The 10,000-nt window shown below is 43.7% G+C and overlaps 2 protein-coding genes across 4 annotated transcripts in view; one reads left to right on the top strand and one right to left on the bottom strand.

Annotated features, from left to right (window-relative positions):
• The window catches only part of LOC306983387 (uncharacterized protein), a gene marked incomplete at its 3' end in the record, with an annotated part of 471,868 nt that extends 467,230 nt beyond the window's left edge, over positions 1-4,638 (top strand). Inside the window, exon 2 of the mRNA XM_079583739.1 lies at positions 1-4,638. This exon is cut by the window's left edge and continues 2,583 nt beyond it. Coding sequence (XP_079439865.1) covers positions 1-4,638 — 4,638 coding nt within the window.
• evlb (Enah/Vasp-like b) overlaps positions 1-10,000 on the bottom strand; it is a 41,846-nt gene that overhangs the window by 23,444 nt on the left and 8,402 nt on the right. The window contains exon 1 of one of the 3 annotated variants that reach the window (XM_079639517.1): positions 9,808-10,000. This exon is cut by the window's right edge and continues 109 nt beyond it. The exons of the other annotated variants lie outside the window; for them this stretch is intronic. Within the exon in view, the coding sequence (XP_079495643.1) occupies positions 9,808-9,899 (92 nt within the window). The 5' untranslated portion in view covers positions 9,900-10,000. The remainder of the gene's footprint in view (positions 1-9,807) is intronic. 3 annotated transcript variants of the gene reach the window in all.

Below are 10,000 nucleotides of genomic sequence, written 5' to 3'. Positions count from 1 at the left end.
ACAAATATGCAAACTATTGTGAGAAAGCTGCCTTATAAGCTGCGGGATCATTGGAGAAGTGTAGCCGGTGATATTCAGGAGAAGCTTCGTCGTAGAGCTACATTTGTGGACATAGTGGAGTTTGTCGAAAGACAAGTCAAGATATCAAGTGATCCTCTCTTCGGAAATATTCAAGATACACCTGCGACAGAAAGAAAAGAATTAAAAATGGTCAAGTCTCAAACTGGTTCAAAGGCTAGAGGCAGTAGCTTTGCCACTGCTGTAGCACCTGCTGAGAAGAAAATGGAGTCCGTGAATAAAAGGGAGAATAATTCACTAGCGAAAGCTTGTTTGTTTTGTGGAGCTGGACATTCGTTGAATGTTTGTTGTCTTTTGGATAAAAGGACTCAAGATGATAAAATTTCCTTTTTGAAGGAGAACCGTTTGTGCTTTGGTTGCCTGTGCGTTGGGCACATGAGTAAGGATTGCAGAAAACGACTGATATGTAAAATATGCAATTATAGACACCCTACGTTGTTGCATATCCACCCCAAAGCTAAGCAAAAGAGTTCGACTCAGAGCACCGGTGGCTCGGAAATGACCAGAGAAGGTGCTGTTGTGTCTGTTCAGTCCAGTGGTTTGACTGGGGCCGGTAAACAGGACTGCACGCTCTCTATTTTGCCTGTTCAGGTGAGATCCAAGAGAGGACAAGAGACTTTTGTCACATATGCATTTTTGGATCCAGGGAGTACTTCTTCGTTTTGTACGGAGCAACTCATGAATCGGCTTAATCTTACAGGAAAGAAACTTGGAATCCTTCTTAGAACTATGGGACAAGAGAGAGTGGTGAACAGTTACAAGCTGTCAGACTTGGAAGTGGCCGGATTAGATTCAGAAAACTTTTGTGGCCTGCCAGAGGTTTTTACTCAGAAGAGTATGCCTGTTCATCGAGGTAATATTCCATGCTCGAAAGACCTCCAAAGATGGTCGCATCTGAGAGATATAAAAATGCCAGAGATCGATGCTGATGTAGACCTTCTGATCGGCACTAACGTCCCTCAAGCTCTGGAACCGTGGGAAGTGGTTCGTGCAGCGAATGGGGGCCCTTATGCAATCAAGACCATTCTGGGTTGGACCGTGAACGGTCCGCTCCGAGGAGATAATCAGATCAGTGACCAGTGTTTGCAGCCCAACATCACGGTTAATCGCATCTCTGTGGCAAGGCTTGATGAGCTTTGGGAGAAGCAACTGAAGGTGGATTTTCCTGAAAATCTGCAGGATGAACAACCTGGTCTGTCGAGAGAGGATAATTGCTTCATGGAGTCAGTTTCCGATTCTGCCAAGCTCATTGATGGTCATTACAGTATCGGTTTGCCGGTAAGACAAAGATACCTGAAAATGCCTAACAATAAACCAGTTGCAGAACAGCGTGCATTGAGTCTCAAAAGGCGCTTGAATAAAGATCCATCTTTTTGCTCTGACTACATTGCATTTATGTCCAAGATGCTGGCTGATGGCTATGCTGAGAGAGTACCGACTGAGCATCTGACTCGTCGCGATGGAAGAGTTTGGTATTTACCCCACCATGGGGTGTATCATCCTAAAAAGAAAAAACTGCGGGTAGTTTATGATTGTGCGGTCACATTCCAGGGGACATCTCTTAATTCACAGTTGTTTCAAGGACCAGATCTCACAAATTTGTTGGTGGGAGTCCTCACAAGATTCCGCAAAGAACCCGTGGTGCTTATGGCAGATATAGAGGCCATGTTCCATCAGGTCAGGGTTCCGGCGGAAGACTCTGACTTGTTGAGATTTCTGTGGTGGCCCGATGGAGATTGCAGTCAGGAGTTAGTGGAGTATAGAATGAGGGTGCATCTGTTTGGTGCTACTTCCTCTCCTAGTTGCGCTTGTTTTGCTTTAAGGAAGTGTGCTGAAGACAATCAAAAGCGCTTCAGTTCTGCGGCAGTTAACACCGTCCTACACCATTTCTATGTTGATGACTGTTTAGTGTCTGTTGGCTCTGAAGAGGAAGCAGTATCTTTATGTCAAGAGCTTAGTGCCTTGTGTGCTGAAGGTGGTTTTAAGCTCACAAAATGGATTAGTAATCGACGTACTGTCCTTGCTGCAATTCCTCCAGAAGAGCGAGCCAAAGAGGTAAAAGATTTGGATCTGGATAGCGACTCGTTGCCTGTTGAGCGTGCCTTGGGTGTGCAGTGGTGTGTCGAATCGGACTCCTTTAAGTTTAAAATCATACTTAAAACTCACCCACTCACAAGAAGAGGAATCCTGTCCATGGTTAGTTCGATTTATGACCCTCTTGGTTTCGTGGCTCCTGTCGTTTTGTCTGCCAAGAAAATCCTCCAAGACCTTTGCAGGAGACGTTTTGGATGGGATGATCCTTTGCCCTCTTCTGTTGTCGGAGAATGGATGGCTTGGTTGAAAGACCTTCATGACCTTGAAAATTGGGAGGTCAGTAGGTGTTTAAAACCTGTGGACTTTGGCCGTGTCATCTCTGCTCAGCTACACCACTTTGCAGATGCAAGTGAGGAAGGGTTTGGGACTGTGACTTACCTGTTGCTTCATGATGATAATGGACGAACTCACAGTACATTTGTAATGGGAAAGGCACGTGTAGCTCCTCTTAAACCTGTCACCATTCCTCGTATGGAGCTGACTGCTGCGGTGGTGGCTAGCAGGATGGACAAGTTGTGGAGGAAGGAGCTGCAAATAGACCTTGAAGAGTCCGTCTTTTGGACAGACAGCACTTCTGTTTTGAAATACATAAAAAATGAGACATCTAGATTTAAGATCTTCATAGCAAACAGAGTGTCTGAAATATTGAAAACGTCTAACGTATCGCAGTGGAGGTATGTAAATACATCAAACAACCCTGCGGATCTAGCTTCCAGAGGTGTTAAAGTTCAGTCATTTTTGAAGACTGATGCATGGCTCTGTGGTCCTGACTTTCTTCGTGAGCCTGAGTACAGGTGGCCTGAAAATCCTGAGACTTTGGAAAGCTCTCTCTTTGGAGACCCAGAGGTCAAGGCTGTGGCGGTGAACGCTGCTCAAGTTGAGCAGGTTAGTCCGATGGAGAAGCTCATTGGTTACTTTTCCTCCTGGTTCTGTCTTAAGAGGGCAGTTGGTTGGCTTCTCAAGTTGAAGACCTTGCTCCTATCCTTGGTGCGACATCGAAAGCTGCTGAGAGAAAACCTTTCTAGTTTAGATCTAAGTACTGATCAGCTGGAGAAAAAGCTACAGGTTCAGATGGAAGGTGTTAAGGCTCAAGTGCCAAAGGATGTTTTATCCTTGGATGATATGGTCATGGCGGAGTTGAGTATTATCCGTTTCTGTCAAAAAATAAGGTTTCCGGAGGAACTGTCCTATTTGAAGAAAGGAGAGTGTGTAAGAAGGACGAGTCATCTCTACAAGCTCAACCCGATCCTGGATGGTGATCTCATTAGGGTTGGAGGACGGCTCAGTAGAGCAGCAATGCCACTTGAAGCGAAACATCCAGTTATACTGGCTAAAGATCAACACATTTCTAATCTTATCCTTGCTCATGTACATCAAGAAACAGGCCATGGTGGACGAAACCACATGCTTTCTCACTTGCGTCAAAAGTATTGGATTCCTGGTGCATGTGTTGCCATCAGAAAGGTTCTGACTAAATGTGTTATCTGTCGTAAACTGTCTGCTTCACCTGGACATCAGAAAATGGCTGATCTACCTCACAACAGAATAACTCCTGATGAGCCTCCTTTCAGTCGAGTTGGTCTGGACTGTTTTGGACCATTTGAAGTTAAACGTGGAAGAACTGTGATCAAGAGGTATGGGCTCATTTTTACATGCTTGGCAATACGAGCCATACACCTTGAAGTTCTTTCATCTTTAGACACGGACTCCTTCATTAATGGTTTTAGAAGGTTTATAGCGAGACGTGGTCAAGTCCTGGAAATTCGTTCAGATAACGGTACTAACTTCGTGGGCGCTGAACGTGAATTGAGGCAGGCTATTGAGAATCTAAATCATAACCTCGTAAATGATGTACTGTTGCAAAAGGGTGTTAAATGGGTTTTCAATCCCCCAGCAGCATCACACCATGGAGGCGCTTGGGAAAGATTAATTCGGTCAGTTCGTAGAGTGCTGAACTCGGTCTTTAAGACTCAGACCCTTGACGAAGAAAGCTTGGCAACAGTATTTTGTGAGGCTGAAGCGATTGTTAACAGTCGGCCGATAACGAAAGCATCTACAGATCCTCAAGATTTGGAGGCATTGACTCCTAATCATTTGCTTCTACTTAAATCGCGGCCGTTATTGCCTCCAGGATTGTTCAAGGAAGAGGATGTTTATTCTCGTCGTCGCTGGAGACAGGTTCAGTACATGTCGGATTTGTTCTGGAAGCGCTGGGTAAAGGAGTACCTTCCTGGACTTCAGGAGCGCCAGAAGTGGAATTCCGTAAAAAGAAACTTTGTTTCAGGAGATCTGGTGGTGCTAGTGGATGATATGGCACCTCGCAATACTTGGATTACAGGAAGAATTGTGGACACTGTTCCGGACAAAAGTGGACTGGTACGAAGTGTACGGATTAAGACTAAAACTAGCTATCTGAACAGACCAATAACCAAAGTCTGCCTTCTGCAGGAAGCGGAAGGGCAGTGAAGATTTTATACAGTTTGAATGAACTTTTTTATTATTGGACTTTGAAGGACTAATAGTTCATTCTTCATATTCTGATTGATGTCTGTCTCCCACAAGGCTATAGTGGTGATTAATTATTACTATGAAATAATTTGGGGCCGGAATGTAGGAGCCATACATTGGGTTTGATTAGTCTTTTGTGACATTTCTTCTTTCCTTCTATACTGTTGTGTATGTGCACGTGTGGTGTGACGTCACTGGTAACTATGGCACCGTGAGGGGGTGTGGTGAGTATATATTAGCGTGTATGTTCACCTGTGTGACATGGCGGGTTGTATGGATTATGGCTGCAGGGTGAGCATGGGGAGAAACTTTCTTTTGACCGTCACCAACGTCACCATCACCAACTAACGCACTGTCTGAGGTATCTTTGCACGGTTTATGAAGTACATCACTCAACGTAAGTGTTAATGTTTTCTAAGCTGGTGAAAGAGAGCAATAAAGACATTCCATCATGTGCAATGATTTAGTGTGACGCGTCTTCAGTGTAAACCCTCATGTCTCAGCCTGCTGCGGCGTTCGTTTGGTCTTTGAGATATTATACGCCGCAATAATCGGTATAACCCGCCGGTATAATAGCGACAGCGCCGGGATCCGCCCACAGAGTTACTTGTGTTTCGCGTTTGATACTTGCGTTTCAGAGCGTTACGATAGGGCCCAAAATGTCTAAAATACCCGAATGTGACCCGTTACCATGACGACAACATCTGATGACATCACATATCATGCAGCACGTCTCACACACACACACACACACACAAATGTGACGAAATGAAAGAGTCAACTAAGAGAAAAGTCTGTTGCTGTCCGCACATCTGATCAGTCAGAGCCGTGACACGCGAGGCGGACGCACACTGCTGAAAACATCGAGTTCTGACGCCTGCGGAATCAGACGCTCGACTACAGCCGAAGAAAACCGTCCTCACACACACCGTCACTGAGCCAGTGTGTGAGCAGGAATCAGGAAGCCCAGAGAGAGTGAGACGTGTGTGAAGCCGGGCCGGAACCGCCTCTGTAAAGTCCGCGGGAAATACTTGTTTTTCTATGGAATATTGCAGCATTCACGTATTATTGTTTAAAATTCATGTTGAATCAGGACAAGTTCCTCTTGATGATGAGGGCGGAGCTATAACCTGTCACTCACATGAGATCAGCCAATAGCAAACCACAACCATCCATCAGTCCCCACAGACACAAGCCCCGCCCACATGTGTTCTTGCTCCTGAAGCGCTTCACTCACTAGAGCAACTTCTGTTTCACACCAAGATCTACAATTCAGAATACACTGTAAAAATAGAGCTCAAATATGTACAAACCCAAACGTTGGGTTAATTTTTTTAAACAAAATGTTTAACCCAACGGCTGGATTTGTAAATTTTGACCCAAATTTGACTGTACTGTAAACAGCATGAATGAATATTTCATACATGTTTGAGCTCCTCCTGTAAGATCTGCTGTAATATTCAGCGAACGCATCTCATATTTGCTGAAGTGTGCATCAGTGCTTCTGTGGAGATACAGGAGAACTCTACACCTGCCTCGTCTACTCTCCAGATCTGATCAACTAAGCTCTGGTTATAATCTCTCGGATAAACCGAAACGGGAAATTATTTAATACCGTGTGCGGCTTTATATCAGATAACATGTGTCTGCTGTCTAGCACTAGAACCGGCTCATAATGCACTTTTAATACATTAAAGGATAATTCCGGTATTTAACACCTTGAGTCTATATTGTAGTTTGTTTTGGATGAACAAGAGTGGTGGACAACATTTTTTTGACAATGGTTCCTCTCTCGAGTTTTTGACTATAAAAGAATTGGCCATGGACCCATTTAACATTGGAGTCAATGGGCATGTCCGAAAATGTCATTAAAACAGCCAATAATGTTAGTTTACAAAACTGTTAAACTCACCGAGTGGTTAGTGATGTTCGTTGATGATTATAAACAATATATCGTCGCAATATATGATTCCAATCCGTTTATTTTGCTATAGTGGAACTATTTTTTCAGACACTTCACAACCGTGTAACTTCCGCTCAATATTTGAATCTGAAGCGTTAGCACACTCCCGACCACTTGATGGCGATAACCGATGTTTATGTCTCGCGGGACACTCACGGTCACAGTCGAGTTCAACTTCATATTGCACTGGTCAGTGGTCACGTCTTTCAATATTTTCAAGGTTTTGTTTGTTTATTTGGCTTACTCCCCCGGAGCACAGTTGCTCCGCTCGCTCGCCTTATGAGAAACGGAAGCGAGCAAAAAGACGACATCGACCAAATGTAAACAGCCCCCTCTCCGTTACCGGTAGCGCATTTATATTAACCAGCACTCAGTCCTTCAACAGAATTCAATGGGATTTTACAAAATGACGAATAAAACACGACAGAAACTGTATTTCGCAACACTTTTTGTTTCTGGAGCATCAACGAACACCACTAACCACTCGGTGAGTTTAACAGTTTTGTAAACAAACATTATTGGCTGTTTTAATGACATTTTCGGACATGCCCATTGACTCCAATGTTAAATGGGTCCATGGCCAATTCTATTATAGTCAAAAACTCGAGAGAGGAACCATCGTCAAAAAAATGTTGTCCACCACTCTTGTTCATCCAAAACAAACTACAATATAGACTCAAGGTGTTAAATACCGGAATTATCCTTTAAGAAACTGTATTATTTTGAGTTTATTATTCTTCATACAGTCGAACCAAACATAATGTATATTATTATGAGAATTAGCCAATAAACTGCATGAGAATATTAAAAGCCTCCAGTAATTAAGTGAGACTGATGCGACGGCCAGACAGAAGCGGATCGTGGGGATACACGGCTTTGCCTCGAGGAGTTTCACTGAGAATCTGCAAACTAATGTGAGCCGCGCTGATGCTGACCGAGGCTAACACTGCCGGATGAGCGGCCGGACACATTAAGGGTTTTAGCGGAGTCGTGTTAGCGGCCGCTAAGTTAATCACTAATGATCTTTACAACGGAAGTGATCAATCAAAACTCACTTCATCTGGACAATAACTGTATTCTCGATCTGCTGTAAAGCCTGAACACTGTTCCTGTAATCTCCTGTGATCTCTGTACAGCTGCGGTGAGACTCTGTGTAGTTAAAGCGCTGTATAGATGAAGGAGACTCTGTCGTTATCACAGTGACTCCACACGGACACATGTTTCCTCTGTCTGTCACAGCGTATCCCAGGATTCCGAGGTTGCCATGGCTAGTGTGTAAACCCTGAAGCCCGTTCACACCGCCAGCGACACGCAGCGACAAGATCCCATTCATTTCAATGGAGCGCCGGCGACTTCCGGCGACACGAGCGACAGTGACCGTTGGCGACAGAATGTGGGCGTGTCAAGCGACCGGAGACAAGTGACAAAAGTTCAGAAATTTCAACTTTATGCAAATGAGAAGAAATTTTCGCGAGCGACAACCAATAGGAAAGAAGACTTTCAGTGGAGCTCACGTTACGTCACCGTCTGGAGTGCAGGAACAGAAGAGTTCGAGGGCGATTTCACTTATTTGACTAACCACATTCATGGATATAATAAATGATGAACGGAAGATAAACTGTCGACAGTCTCAGTGAGTTTAATTCATGCATTTATAGTTCGAGTGTTGTACGTTTTTGATGCAAGTTTAGCACTGCTGCAGTTCACTTTACAGTTTCCCTGCATTATGTTGACTATTAGAGACAAGAAACCTGAGTTTAATTTGTTGCTTGATTGATCGTTAATCTAGTAATCTAGTAAATGATTTAATCCACTGAATACTGCTGTGGGAATATAAAAACACTCTCCCAACAGCATACCGTTTCTTTTGAGCCTATAATTTCTAGTCAAATTAAAATAATATAAAGTTAGGTGTATCAGTTGTTATGGTATTTCAGACCTCAGTCAACCAATAACATTAGAGCAACAGCACTACGAGCGCCCACAGCGACTTCACAGTACAGAGACTAGCGCCACACCGCGACAAACTCGCTGGCGGTGTGACCGGGGCCTGAGACTCCACCTGCACACCTGCACAACTGCAGCACTTCATCACTGTAGACCCTCGTATTCTTCACATCTCTACACCACTCACTCATCATCGTGACTTTAACACACGGTAACGAGTCACGCTCGATCGATTCAAATACAGAACATCTGACAGACATCATGTTTACTCAGAAATAATGTTTACTCAGAAAACTTGTTTTTTTTTTCAAGTATAAAGACCGAAATGGTAAAACATCTCAGAAAAATGTCACTTAATCTGGAATATTCCTCAGCAAAATGAACATTTGAGGAACACAATCTAGTTTTGCTGTTTCGTCGCTGCGTCCGGAGCAAAAGTAATCACGATAACTGCCATAGAGACAATCACGTTTAGCAAAGCCTTTATATAATGGGTTATAGATGAATATTAATGCATTAATTATGCACTTCGTATGATCTCATGAATAACTGTAACCAGAGTTATAATACATCATAATAAAGTATTACACCTTTAGACAGTATAAAACACACTACAAACTACAAAGGAATAGTAAATATTATAATGCATTCTAAGATCGGTTACACTAATGTTAATGTCAACATTTACTAATGCATTATTAAAAGCACAGGTTGTTGTTAACATTAGTTAATGCACTGACTAACATGAACACACTGCTGGATTATTAATAACATAACAAAGATGAATAAATACAGTAACACATGTATTGCTCGTGGTTAGTTCATATTAGTGAATACATTAATGTTAACTAGTGAACCTTACTGTACAGCGTTACCGTGATTTCTGTGTGAAATCTTTTTTATCAGTGCCAAACACACAATGATGGACACACACACACACACACACACACACACACACACACACTCACACACACACACACACACACACACACACACACACACACACACACACACACACACACACTCTCTCTCACACATACACACACACACACTCTCACACATAAACACTCTCTCTCTCTCTCTCTCTCTCTCTCTCACACACACACTCTCTCTCACACACACACACTGAACTGGCTTCCATGGTAACAGCGCGAGGCTGTGAGCGCGCAGAACAAAAGCGGGCCGAAGCAGTGCATCATGGGTCGGAGAGCTCGTACCTGATCCTCATCTCGGTGATCTGAACACCGGGATCGCAGAAGATCTGCGGGAAGAAGAAGCGCTGAGACTGCAGGTTCACATCCATGATCATAGCAGAGGAACAGGTCTCTCGCCCTCTCTCTCTCTCTCTCTCTCCCCTCCCCCTCTTCCTCTTCTCTAGCGCTCCTCTTCTCCTCCTCCTCCGTCAGTGTG

The sequence above is a fragment of the Phoxinus phoxinus genome, assembly GCF_949152265.1.
Source record: "Phoxinus phoxinus genome assembly, chromosome: 16".
Classification (NCBI taxonomy): Eukaryota; Metazoa; Chordata; class Actinopteri; order Cypriniformes; family Leuciscidae; genus Phoxinus; species Phoxinus phoxinus.
Note: the sequence above shows the minus strand (reverse complement) of the source record. Positions and strands in the feature narration are given on the sequence as shown.